The sequence below is a fragment of the Anas platyrhynchos genome, chromosome 4 (assembly GCF_047663525.1).
Source record: "Anas platyrhynchos isolate ZD024472 breed Pekin duck chromosome 4, IASCAAS_PekinDuck_T2T, whole genome shotgun sequence".
NCBI classification, from domain to species: domain Eukaryota; kingdom Metazoa; phylum Chordata; class Aves; order Anseriformes; family Anatidae; genus Anas; species Anas platyrhynchos.
This window is the reverse complement of record NC_092590.1, coordinates 64310188-64324053: the sequence shown is the minus strand read 5'-3', so window position 1 is coordinate 64324053 and position 13866 is coordinate 64310188. Positions and strand designations below refer to the sequence as shown.

Below are 13866 nucleotides of genomic sequence, written 5' to 3'. Positions count from 1 at the left end.
TTCAAACTGCGTTTTCCTTTGGTGAATGTTAAAAAAAAAAAAATAATGGTATTTTTCCATTCTTATGTCTTATTCTGTGTGTGGCTTCAAGAACCACAGCCCAGAGCAGTACACAGAGCAAGCATTCTACAAGCAAAAATATTTTAATTCAATTCAGAAAACAAGCCACTGAAGTATTCCAGAAGTGTTTTGGTCACAAAAAAAAAAAAAATCCCAAAACTAAGATTTTTGTTGGAAATGGGAAACACACATATTTTCATATACTACCTTCATACCTCAATGCTAACCATGAGCTGTGACTCCCCAAACACCAATCACTCAGGAAATGGACCAAATGAAGCACTGACCCGTTCTGGCAGCACAGCGTCACCTCCGGGCAGCCACAGCAGTGGCAGGGAAGAGCTGGAAACCCGCCAGGGCTTACACAACACCCCAGCAGTTGTGCTGCCCGTACACTGCTGCATGCTCTACTTGCACACGAGCAAAGCGACAGCCATTAGGAAAATGCACTGACTTAGCCTCAGCTGAGATCAAAAATAGGGTAAAATTAAATCTTTTTCAATAGCTTTCAGACCAGCTACCAACAGGTCATGATTGACCTTTCTGCTTGTGATGCTGCGTCTGGATATATTCCTCACCTTCAGCCATTTGCCACTCTGACTTCAGTGATGGTGCAGCTTGCTTTCTGATACAGTATTTCCCTTCACTAAGGACTGTCTCAAACTGTTCATTCACCCCTTAAGGATGCACAATACCTGCAGTCAGTCCCAAGCACCATTTTCCCCAAGAATCTTACTCATTCCCAAAAGCTTAGCCTTTTGACTGATGTAAACACTGAGACAAGACTGATGAAGTGTGCAGCAGGAGGGTTAGAGATAAATGGATTTTGCTGGTGGGTACAGGAAAAAAAAAAAATCACAAGTTTGGTTCTGATACAAAATAGTATCTTCTTGTATTCCTGACTCAAGCCTTTTCAACACAAATAATTCTGCTGTACCTATCCACCATCATCAGCAAACTCAGAATAAACGAAGAATCCACTTGTGCATTCAATTTAAGAGTTCCTATCATAAGCGTCTTGTTAGAGAAGCCGCTGTAACATGAAATACCTGCATACCCTGCTCCTCTGCTACCGGAGCTTCCAGCAGATAGCCAAGAGATTAAGAACTATGGAGAGGATGTCGAAAGCTTAATGACTCTACTTGAATCAGCAACTGGTACATTAAAAAGGTCAGCTGGAGCTGAAGAAAGCTGGCTTTTCAGAGGCCAGGTAGCCTAGCAACAAAGTCACTCGGTCAGATCTGCAATTTCATTACCAGGCCTGATGAAGTCTTACGAGGGGCACCAAGAGCATTAGCAGAGGGCAGCTGTTCCTCCCCAAGGCCCGCATTTCGCCAGCTCTAGGTGAGGGAAAAGCGGTGCAGAAGTTGTGCAGTGCAAGAAGGAAACTGCCTCCCCAGGCTCAGGCAGACAATCCTAAGGGAGCGGCAGGGTGGAGGACATGGCCTGTATTTTATTTGCTGACTGGTTAAAGATACAAAGCACAGTACGTGTGAGATCCCTGAGCTGACTTGCACCACTAAACTGATTAGCACTGCTGCAGGTATTAGGGGTATCTGCGAGCTTGCTGTCCTTCTGAAGACATTACATTTAAACAAGTCCATGTTTGTAAGTCTTAGACTGAGCCAACAGCACGTCTGATATGGGGTTTGCAACACAAGCTAGTTCAGGAGCGGTATCACAGACACCAAAGAGAAATTCCTGGTGCCTCCCAAGGCCTCGTACTGGAGCTCCAGAAGACAGCCACCAGCCAGAGCACCGGGACAAGCAAGGGACAGTGCCAGTCACTGCCACCTCTGCTTCAGTTTAGGGACCTCTGCTCTAAGTGTACGAGCAGCCAGCAGCTCTAAAAACTAAGTGCAAACTTGATTTTTAATTTCAAGCTCTTAAAAAGAGATCTGTCAAGTTATCACCTCTGCTTTCTGAATACTGTGGAAGATGCATCAGTAATTCAAGGGCAGCTGCAGTGCCAGCAGTGAGAGGAAGCAGGAGGTCACAAAACAGACTTAATCTGTTCCAAATCCCAGCACAGCATGGAGACAGACATGCTACGTAAAAGCAGTATTCTCCTCTAAAGTTCTTTGTATCTAAATTGACAACTTACGTTGTTTGTTTTTTTTTTACAGTGTGAGATACTTAAAACAACGACTGAAATAAAATCAGAAATGCAGGCTTTCCAGCGATGCTGAAAAAGATGTGTACTAAGATTAGAAAAAAGTAGAATGTAAAACTTCTTGCCATCGACTCAAGACCAGGTAACTCCATCCTCCCTTTGCAGGAAGACTTTAACACTAAATTACATGATCACTTAATTAACCTAATTTTTTAAATGTTAAATTACTCAAAGAATCGCACACGTGGTAGAGATCCTTGTACCTCAGGCACACATTTTAGGCGAGAGTCCGACTCCCTGAGCCCACAGAGCCACTAACACACTCAAGATGAGCACACAGAGACACAGCAAACAAACGCCCTTCCTTGCAGTAAGCTGCCATCTCGTGTTTGTGCTCCAAGAACAAGATGACGATACCAGCAAGCTTAACTGTGATTGCTATTTATACAGAGCTTCATGTTCACGACACTCAACTGAAGGGAATTCAACAATCAACTCTTGCACCTCTTTTGTATCTTTAGTGTTTTCATTAAAAAAAACCCTTTGTCAAATGAAAACAAAGGTACTTCCAGCCACAATGGATGGATCTTGGCAATAAAGAGGCCCAGAACCACTCCAATTGCACAGTAACTGTCACTGAACAAAACACCGTATTTAGTTTCCTCCTGAAAGCATTTTACATATTCATCAATAAATACACAAAAAGTGTCTTCCTATAAGAAAATTCACATTTCTGAGAAGTGAATTTACTGCAAGTTAGCTAAAACAGTGATTTCCTAATATTTATGCCAAAAATATGTTTAATGAGCAGAGGTTTGCTTCCTTAAAAACATCCACGCACACGATCGACAGGTAAGGAGAAAAGTAGCAAACAGGAAGAAGTAAGAAGCATGCTGCTCTTACCGGACTAGCCCAATGATAAGCAAAGCCTATATTCTGTGCAAACTTTTCAAGTTATGAGTATCTTGCTATATTCTCAACTACAGGCTGGAAAATAATAAAAAAAAAAACTGAAGAAAGAACAGGAAAGGGCAAATTGTATTTCTACTCTGCCCAAAGGTTTTACACATTTGAGGTAGAACTACTAAGATTAAAACTAAAAGTTCACCAAACACAGTTTCATACAAAGGCTTTCCCCATCAGTACCCAAAACTCCTCAACAACCTTTAACCCTAACAATTCAGTCGGGAATAACAACAGAAAGATCATTTAGTCTTTTTCCCTTTTTCATGCAGCACCACAGTAGCATTTTTAATAGCCCATTCCCATATATTTTTATTTTCATGTGTAATCGCTGTGCTTAAGACTTATAGAAACAGACGATTGGCACTAGAGTTGAAATACAAAAATAGTAAATATTCCTGATGATCAAAGCAGAGCAGATTTCTACCACTTGTAACTCAGATTTAAAAACTCACTAAATATAGTAAAATTTTCATTGTTCAGCAGACAGACCACTGATTTAAAAGCTAACATTTTTAAAACAGAAAAGTAATAGGGGGAAAAAAAGCAGCACAGCCTTACCAGGCAGCCACAAGTTTTCACTCCTGCATTTTTAGGTATTACCATTTCACATATGCAATAGCACTAAAACTGAAAGGACAGGAACTTGGATTCTGCAGAGATATTATCTTTGTTTTATGAGGAAGAAAATGAAGGGTCAAAGACCAGAACAAGGTGTGCCTGTATCAATACACAGAGCACATGGTTTCAGGTTATACTTAATCCACCACAAATTAGGGGGTGGGATGGAGGAAGAAACACCCAGAAGCAGCAGCTCTGTCCCTGCTTCCAGCTGTTACCTCCCTACCCTTTCCCTGGAATGTGCTCCAGCAATTACAGAGCTGCAGGATGAACCTGATCACTTTACTGATCCACAAAGCAGCACACGGTGCCTCTTCAGCAGGTTCCTTTCTCACTTGGTCAGGGCTCTAGGCTGAGCGACAGCCTGCAGTGACATCCAGCTACATCAACATCTGTCTGAGACCACAAGGAGTTCAGTTCTTGAACTTATCACAGAATCACAGAATTTCTAGGTTGGAAGAGACCTCAAGATCATCAAGTCCAACCTCTGACCTAATGCTAACAGTCCCCACTAAACCATATCCCTAAGCTCTACATCTAAATGTCTTTTAAAGACCTCCAGGGATGGTGATTCCACCACTTCCCTGGGCAGCCTGTTCCAGTGTCTAACAACCCTTAACTAAACTAAGCTAAACTTAGCTAAACTACTTCACAATCCAGCTTTTCTGATGTATATAGCCTTAAATCAGAGGACTCATTCAGGTTTTGTTGTTGTTTTTTTAAACTCTGGGTGCTTTTCTTAGCTGTGGGTCTACCCAAATTAAGAGTAATCAGTACGGCAGGACAGGACCAGGACCTGGCCCAGCCTGTGGAGGGACTCATGAAGAAATTTAAAACTTCCAAAAGCTCCTAACTTGGTTTCTAGGTAATCCTGTCCTCCATGCAATCTCATCAGTTGTTTTGTGGCTTAAAGAAAACCTTAAAATAGCATTTGGGGGACCCACTGCATTACCACAAACATTAAGGGTCATTTTATGGATAATTTTCCCCTCCAAGAGCACTAGCAATGGCGCAGGTAAAGCCTTATATTCTGTATTTTGAAAGGCTGTGGTCAAGCTGATAAATGCCAAGCATGAGAGAACAGTGGATCTAGAAAAAATAAACTGAAATATTTTCACTTTTATTGAGGTCTTCCACCTCTCTCTCATGTTACAGACACAATCAATTTCTGCCACTGAATACCTGTAGGAAAGTTTTGGGCTCATGAAGGACTTTTCACAAAGACCTAAGCAACTGTGCAGCACTGCACCAGAATTTTCAATGAGGCAGCTGCTACGAGTGTCAGACCTCCTCAGGGACTCAAGCAGAACACATGGCCAGGGAAGCAGAGGTAAGATCATCTAAGCAATTTCCGCAAGAGAAGCTCTACCAGGCACGATGAGATCCAGGTATTCATCAAGGTTGCAGAGATGAACCCAAAGAAACACCAAAGAAATGTCTAGTGAAGACATGAAACACATGTGCCTCATATGAAAGTACAATGAACACCTGCAATGATGTTATTCAGTTGTGTAGCAGCATTTCTCATGCACATTTAATATTCCTTGCAAGATTTTTCCCTTTTTGTATTCTCACACAGGTAGATTCCTACTTAGCCGCGGCCTTTTGTCCGTCTGTCTGGGAGTATCTGAAGTCCCAAGGGTGAAACAAAGCTAGCCTCAAGGCTCCCCTCCATGCCCTCGCTGCAGTAACTCAAACCACAGGCACAGCAAAAATACCTTTGCTTCTCTGCACCAGCCTCACTGCAACGTCCTAACACAATCGAACGTTGGCACTGAAAAAAAATCATTTTAGGTATGCACTGCAAAAACAAGGAGAGCCATCCCTCTCTGAAGAATTACAGCTTACACTATATTTAATCAACTATTTCAGAAATTATAAAGCATACCCTCAGGTAAGTGCATGCCACCTGTATGAATGCCGGCACATACTAATTACAGTTTCTAGCTTTTTTAAGGCATCAGTTTGAGGTTTTCTGTGTTTTTTTCTTTTTTCTTTTTTTTTTTTTTTTTGGTTGGGTGGTTTTTTGTTTGCTTGTTTTGTTTTTTCTTTTTTTGATGCCACAGAATAGAAAAGGAATAAATTGTTGTTGCTTAAAACAGAGAAGGGCAAAGGTGAGTTGTTGCTGTTCTCCACAGCAGGCTAGAACACAGGACAAAAGATCAGAGCTACACATGAAGGGTGAACAGAAAACTTTCTTTTACAATTTGAGGGCAAAAATAGGTGCTAAGCAATTACCCGGGGAAAAAACCTGCTACTGCGTCTGGCATAAGAAAACATCTGGGGATAGCTTATGATAGCGAAAGAGAGAGATAAAAAGGAGAAGCATCCAAGAGGTAAGAAAAAAACTTTTCATTAAAGAAATAATAGAGATAGAAGGGCTTGATGAAACAGCAGGATCTAAAAGAGGAGTAAAATTATTCGGGCCTGAAAAGACTCACTTCAACTCCAAACACAGATGTCCCTCATTTAAATCTCCTTTGGCACTTTACTTAAAATGCATTTGCTTTAAAAGCAGTTATTTAAAACATATTGTCATTTTCAGATCCATCTTCAAAATGTTCTTCTGCATGAAGAATTAGACCGAGCCTGTTATTTCCCAGTAGGCACAGCACGAAGTTACCGAACTATTCAGCATCTAACAGCTAGGACAGAACGAGGGCTGGGGGAGTCTGATGAAATAGTTCGAGGCACAGACAGCAAATTTTTCACACATCTCTGGACGCTAACATGGAGGCTTAATTCCCTTCCACCTGCCTGCAAGGCCCAACTAGCTGACCATTTGCAACTTATTAACACTAACCATCCTAATTAGCCATTTACTTGTTCTAAATCTAGGTAAGAATGAAAGCAGGTTCCCAATGCATCACAACGTTAATTGGTAATAACTGAGTACTGTGAATTTCTAAATCAACACACGCTAATTGCCATTCATTTTCCACCGCTCCTTCAATGTACCCAAATCCCTTTTCAGTGTTTCAGAAAAACCAAAAGCTTTACTATTATTATTATTTTATTGGAAACAGACTTATCTTCACAGAACAGTCATTATGTTCTTAGGGATATCTGGCAGAAATACTTCTGGCTTTGAAATGGAAAGTCAAAATGTTAATTGTTTAATGTTTCAGCCCCCCTGCTGCCATAAAAAGCGCAGTCTTGTGTGGTCACCTAATTCCCTCATCAATGCTTTACAACATCAATTCAACTTAATCCAGGAGTATTTTTCCTCTCCCCAAATGGTTTATCTGTAATATTCTTACTGTAAGAACATCACAAATACAACATTTAAAAATGGTTTGTTCCCTTCAGCAGAGTCCCAAACTTGCGAAGTAGAGAAGTGACTCAAGCATGGTAGAAAGCTATTGAAACAGACACAAAAGGTGAAAGAAATTGGAGTTATCAAAAGGAATAATTATTAGGAAATGAAGAGAGGAACTTTTAGCTATAGAGGCATTTAGAAAAGAATCCTACAAAACGAGCCAAGAACATAACACTGCTGGTAACAGAACAGGATTTACAATATAAATAAGGACTCACTAACAAGTAGCAGAGGGCACAAAAAGAACAGCAAACATGTCAATATAGACAAATTTAAAAAAAAAATAATACCATCTATACACTTAAATATATGATTTAACAGGAAAGGCAGAAAGATGACAACAGAAAAACTGTCATCTTAGCTTTAGCCTTCAGAAGGAAGATCAGACAATATTTATATTTCCAGAAACTAACTTTTAAGAAACGGTCAGAAATGTAGGCTAGAAAACAAAAAGACTAGTTAAATCTTGAAACAAGTTCTATGTATTCAACTCAGCAGAACAATAGACCCAAATTTCCCAGAAGAACCAGCCAAAGCAATTACTGAACCATTAGAAGTAACAGCTGAGATCTTCTGCAGAGAGGGCAGATCGCAGAAGACCGAAGTCAGGCAAACCTAGGAAAAACCCTAGACGTTTCTGCTCCAACACCCAAAGGTTGCACAACGCAGCGGAGCTGCTGGAGCAGATGTTTACTCCTGCAAGGGCGAGCCCTGTTCTCTCCTCCCATACCGCCAACCTGGCTCTGGAGCTCGTCTGACCTCTTAGCGAGCCAGTTTTACTGAGCTGCCTTTCGCTTGGGTGAGCTCGCTGCTCATCAAGGGGCCAGACAAGCAGTAATTAACCCTTCCCGAAGCAGCTAGCTGTCACCTCCATTTGCTCACTGTACTGAATCTCACGCTAATTTTGTGAGGCAGTGAGAAAGATTTCAGAGCAAGTTACCCATCAGCGCCACGGCATTACAGCATTCAGGCCATGACTACGCTTCCTTTCACTAACAGCCTGAGTTTGCTGGGTTATTTATCAGGTTCATCTCAGGAAAGCCTTAACGCAACCCTCTGCTTAGAAAACATGCTCCAGCTGCAAAACCACCACAAGACAACAGTTTGAAATCCCACCCAGCGATACCAGGTGTCTGATGTGGGGGAGGCTCAGCCAAAATTTTATTCCAAGTGTGCATCTAGACCAGTCGCTATTTCAGTAGCCTGGAACTTGAATTAACAACCAGATTCTTTTTCAGTACGGAATTTGATTTCCTTTTGGTAAGATAACCAATCTTCTCAGGAGGAAGATAATACGATACACATTACAGGCCATGATTTCTCTGTTTTTCTCAGCTTGTTTTGCTTTACAGCCTTTCAGCAAACTAACACTGCACACAGGAAACCGCACGGCAGCTCAAGCACCTGGCAGTAGTGCTCTGAAAACAGCGCCCGATGTTTACAGCTAGAGCAGAATGGGATTTTTAACACCTAATCGGCAGCGATCTCTGCTGCCTCGTGACAGGATACTTTCAGCCATGGCGTGGAAAGGGAGAAAGCTGCTAAAAACACGATCTGCAAGTGGTGCATCCACAAGGTCATAACGCAGCCACAGAAATGGTTTCTGCTGGACACCAACACGCTGATGGGGATAACTGCAAACTGCTACAGATCTGAGAGTCCTCAGACAGGCACAGGGTTACAGGGAAGGCCAAAGCAGGCATGCGGCTATTAGAAAAGACTGCAGAGCACCATATCCAACTCGCATCAGCTCTACTCAACACCAGCAGCAACTTGTTTTGCACAACACATTTCAGGCAGAAGTAGACGTAATTAGGCTGAGGTTTCCCAGTAGCTCACGCCAATCTAGCTGCTGGCTGCCACGGTCCCACCCTCTCTGCCTTGCGTTGGCTTCAGTGCTCATCTGACAAGCTCTTACTGGCAACACAACATCAGCAGAAAAACTACCCCGCTTAAAAAAAAAGAAAAAAAATGTTTTCTGCCAGCTTAGAGCCTTTGTGAGTCACTAAGTGCCGATGGGAGCAAGGGAGGCACGGCCTCAGCAGCAGCCTGATAGCTTGCAGTGTTGTGGGCAGCAGCGAGGAGAGCTGACAAAAGCAACAAGTTCACTGAGGGGCAGCCAGTGTGACCCCCGCGTACGGCTGGGTGCCTCAGTTTGCTGTCCAGAGAGCAGGTAACTCCGATGGGGGCCATGGCTATGATTTATAACTACCTTCCTGACAGCGAAGAGCAGCTCACTAGAGATAGGCAAACACTATCGGCTCTATTTGTAGCAAAGATGATGTCAGGCGTTACGAAAACCATTTTCACTGTAGGGACTGTTACCCTAGCGCTCCTCTCCCTGTAGGGGCGTGCTTCCCCGAGGACCTACCAGGCCACGTGACAGACGCGAGAGCTTTGTGGGTTTCCTTACAAAACAGAATTTTGGTTATTCTTACTACGCAAGTCCCAGGCGCTGTGTTCAATGCATCTGAAATGGCATGTAGGAATGCAGCAAAAGCAGGAAGAAATCATTGCTAGCACCAGTAAAGAGACAAGGATAACTTTTAAAGAGACACATCAAACTTCTTCACTTGTCTGATTCCCTCTTCTGCCTCACACCAAGTTCTGGAAGAACAAAATAAACTGCAGCTCTCACTCCTCACCTAATATTTAAGGTACCTGGTTACTCTACCCATCAAAAACCTTAGAGTTGATGCCCTGAAAAGCACAGATGCACCCATCTCACCCTCACTAACATTTTGGGGAATTTACTATACTGAAGAACTAACCTGACAGCCACTATTTAACATCACACAGGGCACATGAGGATCGGTAGGTAATATATAATTCACGAAATTAAAGACCACTCAAGGGCAAACTAAATTTACAAAGCGCATGGCTTTACAGATTATAATTGACATGTAAGCAGAACTAATGTCTCATCTAATTACATCATCTCAATCACACGAGGGAAGTCAAATAGATCACAGATTTTTTTCTGATGCAAAGCTAGCGTTACTCAAACACAGAGGTCATGGGCCAGGCACGGCCTTCAAGCTCTGAAATGGGGTTAAAGGATGCAAGATTGAACACTTCAAAAATATACATACACACATAAATCCCCATGGCTACGCTTTTTGAAAAGAAAAAGGAAGCAAGCAGACTCCTGTATGTTAAAAAAAATTAGGAAGATGAGAGATTATGTTCACTGCAGACCAGGTAGTTTTATCAAATTTGCTAATATTTAAGAAAGCTGGAATTCCCGCCCAGGTAGTTTTACTTCCAGCAAGTAAAGCATAGCAAAACGTCATGGTAAATTTGATCAAAACTTTGTGGAGGTTCAAAGTAGCAGCCAAGCCTCTCTAAGGATCAGAAATCCAAGAGTATCAGCAAATGACTACAGTACCTGGTGCTTCAAGAAAACCCTGTTCAGCCACTGTGAACACAATGCTCAATACAGCAGCAGGGGGCAAGGGGAGAAGAGTCCCATGTGTTCGCTTCCCTTCCTGCGAAGTCCCCTCTGTTAAGATATCACAGACTCCTGTGCAGCCACAGATTAAAATCAAAACCAACAAAACAACCCGACCACAAACACCCTCGGTGTTAGCGACCTGAACAGGCCCAAAGGGGGGCCCGCTGAGCCCCGGGGCAGGACAGGGGGGCACGGGAAAGGGAAGGGAGGACTCCCCCGTCCTGCCTGCAGCAGTAAACTGCTGCACTGCTTCTTGTGTAACTGCTGCCTCCTTTTTAAGTGCCTGCTAGCCCACCTGGGTGTGCAAACAGCCACTTCTACTCACAGATGGGAGGCACTACTTCTTTCCTTGGGTTGCTGGCTCTGAAGTATTTGCCTGTAGCCCTTCATAGAGTTGTTAGGGTTGGAAAACACCCCCAAGATCATCTGGTCCAACCACCCCCCTACCACTAGCACCCACTACGCCATGTCCCTAAGCACCAGATCCAACCTTCCCTTGAACACCCCCAGGGACAGTGATTCCACCACCTCCCTGGGCAACCCGTCCCAACGCCTGACTGCTCTTTCTGAGAGGAAATATCCCCTCATTTCCAACCTGAACCTCCCCTGGCGCAACTTGAGGCCGTTCCTTCTGGTCCTGTCACTGGGTACCTGCGAGAAGGGGCCGACCCCAGCTCCCCACACCTCCCCCTCAGGGCGCAGCAAGGCCTCCCCTCAGCCCCCTCCTCCCCACACCACACACCCCCAGCTCCTCACAGCACCAAACTTCTCCTCCCAGCACCACCCCAGCCCGCGCTGCCCAGCACGAAGCGCACAAACACCAACAAACCCGGGGGAAAACTCTTTTTTATCCCCCACCCCACCCCAGCAGCACCCCGGAGGCGCTGAGGGCGCGCACCCAACCCCCGTGACGGGGCTGAGGGGGGGGGTGAGGGGGGGCGCTGAGGGGAGGCGGCGCGCTGACAGCTGCGCACTCTCCAAAAACCCCTCTGGGGAGCGGAGCGGGGCAGAGGCCGGCCCCGCCCGGTCGCCGCCGCCGTTACCTTGTCGCAGTAGAGCCCGACGAGCTGCTTCATCCGCCAGTGCGGCGCCGAGAAGACGTCCACCTCCTCGGGGAAGGGAGCCATGTTCTCCCCATAGAGCCCCGCCGGCACCGGCGGCGCTAACGGCGGCGGCGACACCCCCCCAGCGCGCATGCGCGGGGAGGGAGGGGGAGGGAGGGGGGGGGAGAGGCGGGAGAGGCCCGGTGCCACGTGACCGCCGCCACCGCCCCGCTGCTGCCTCTGCTCGGGGTGGGCGGCGCGCATGCGCAGTGGTGGTGGCGCGGCGGTGTGAGGCGAGGAGCGCAGCCCGGCCCCTTCATGGGGGGTGGAGGGGGCTGAGGAGGGGTCCTCGTGCGTGGGGTGTGGGGAGCTGTGTGCACAGCACGGCTGTCCCGCACCCCCAGGGTGCGTGTGCTGGAGGCACAGTGCCTGCTAAACACTGCGTTAAACTGGGGAGCAGGAGAAATTTCACTCTGCGTTGACATGCGATGAATAAAAATGCCCCCCCCCCTTTTCCCCCCCAAAATGGAGTGGGTGACCAGATGTACGTGTGTGAGGAAAGGAAGAGTGTCCGCAAAGGAATCGGTGTTTTGGGAGATGATGGGCATATCCTCCGCCAGGCTGCTGTGGGGAGCTTCTCCCAGCCCCTGGCAGCAGTGGTGCCAGCTCGCAGCCCTCCATGCTGTCCTTGCTTCTCCTTGCTTCATGTCGGAGGCAAAAGGAGCGGGAGCACCGGCCTTCGGTGCTTGTTCACTGCTATCAAAAGAAGCAGGAATGCTCGGCAGAATTGAGATTACACGTTAATTTGGCAAAAGGTGCTCATAACTGTTGAACGACCTGCCAGCACGTAACCAACGTCCCCAAAATGCATTTTCAGCCGTACAGTACATGCAGCACAACTTCCTGGCTGAAACCTCCTCCATACAAAGTCAGTGGCATATGTTTGATGGACTGAAAGCTGGCTAGGTTAAAAATCTAAGCAACTATTTGTAAACAAATTGAAACACTTTGAGCAAAGGCACACATACATCTTAGCCCAGTAGTCCTCACTATACTAATGCTCAGGAATAAAATGTGAAATCATTGGTAAAACTCGTAGATGATGAGGAGAGATCACGTGTTCAGGATTATCTAGATCACACAGCACACATAATCCTTTTATCTCTTTATCTACGGAAACGATGCTTAAGCAATTGCAGCACTGGGTGTTTCCTTTTCCATTCATCCTTTCCGCTTCCAAGAACTTTTGAGCATGTTGACCTACTTAGTCACATTTGACAAAGGTGCACAAATCTTGGAAGATTAAATTTGTGCAACTCTGGGAAAAAAAAAATAGCAGTTACACAAGAGAAAGAAAGCAAGGCAAAATAGAGGCATTGTACAGCTGGCCAGCCAGCAGATGGTTGCATTTCCTTATCGGCTCGTAAACACAACTCTGATTTTGAGATGGTGTGTGAGTTTCTTGCAAAGCGTGTCATAGCACACAAGAAAGCAGGGAGAGACTTGGGTTACTGCTGTAGGTAGAATTTATGAACCAAAGATGCAAGCCCTCAAGAAACAGAGGCTGGTGAGCTTTGTTGCTTAGAGGAGCTTGCAATGTGGGCAGTTTCAAGGTTGTATTTCAAAGCCTAAAACAGGAAATCACACAGAATTGGGGTTATTCTGCCAGCAGTTAATGCCTGAGTAATAGTAGGGGATTAACGCTCCCACCTGTTTGCCTCCCTTCTGCTGGAAGCTACCACTCCCATGTGGCAGAAATAACAAGAGAGAACGTGTCTATTCCTCATCTTCCAGGGATTCAGAACATAAATATTTGCTGAATTTCATGGTAGTTTGAGTTAATATTTGGTTTGTGAACTAGACTATCTCCAAGGCAGATGTGCTGTAAATTTTGCTGACTCTAGTTCATGGGCAGACTTCTCTTCTAGGAGAGAGGGACAGAGAGCGGGGGACAGTGATCTCCATCCAGTGTGCACTGCCAGAGTGTGGGAGGCAAGATTAAAAATGTGTATTTTTCATGGACTAGCTTAAGGGGAGACTTGGTCATTTTCTACAAGACTTTACATGAAGAGACGATTTCTGAGGTTAGATTCTTCATTAACATAATAGAAAAAGACATCATGAGATCCAGTGACTGGAAGCTAAAGGTAAACAAGTTCAGGCCAGGGCTGAGATATGACTCTTAAGGCTAGCTAACTGTGGGAAAAATTTCCCTGGAGGTGTGTTAGATCAGCCATCACATGAAGTATTTAAATCAAAGCTAACATAAATTAGAAATGGCTGTGCTGACGCA

General features: G+C 44.9%; 1 protein-coding gene across 4 annotated transcripts in view; it reads right to left on the bottom strand.

Moving 5' to 3' along the window:
* The window catches only part of FBXL5 (F-box and leucine rich repeat protein 5), a 35918-nt gene extending 24175 nt beyond the window's left edge, over positions 1-11743 (bottom strand). The window contains exon 1 of one of the 4 annotated variants that reach the window (XM_027457361.3): positions 11574-11743. In XM_027457361.3, the coding sequence (XP_027313162.2) occupies positions 11574-11726 (153 nt within the window). In that variant the 5' untranslated portion in view covers positions 11727-11743. Of the gene's footprint in view, positions 1-3697; positions 3758-7624; positions 7754-11573 lie in introns of those variants that run through there. The other 3 variants (XM_027457360.3, XM_072037760.1, XM_038177834.2) reach the window with 3 other exon arrangements.
* Between the last annotated feature and the right edge of the window lie 2123 nt (positions 11744-13866).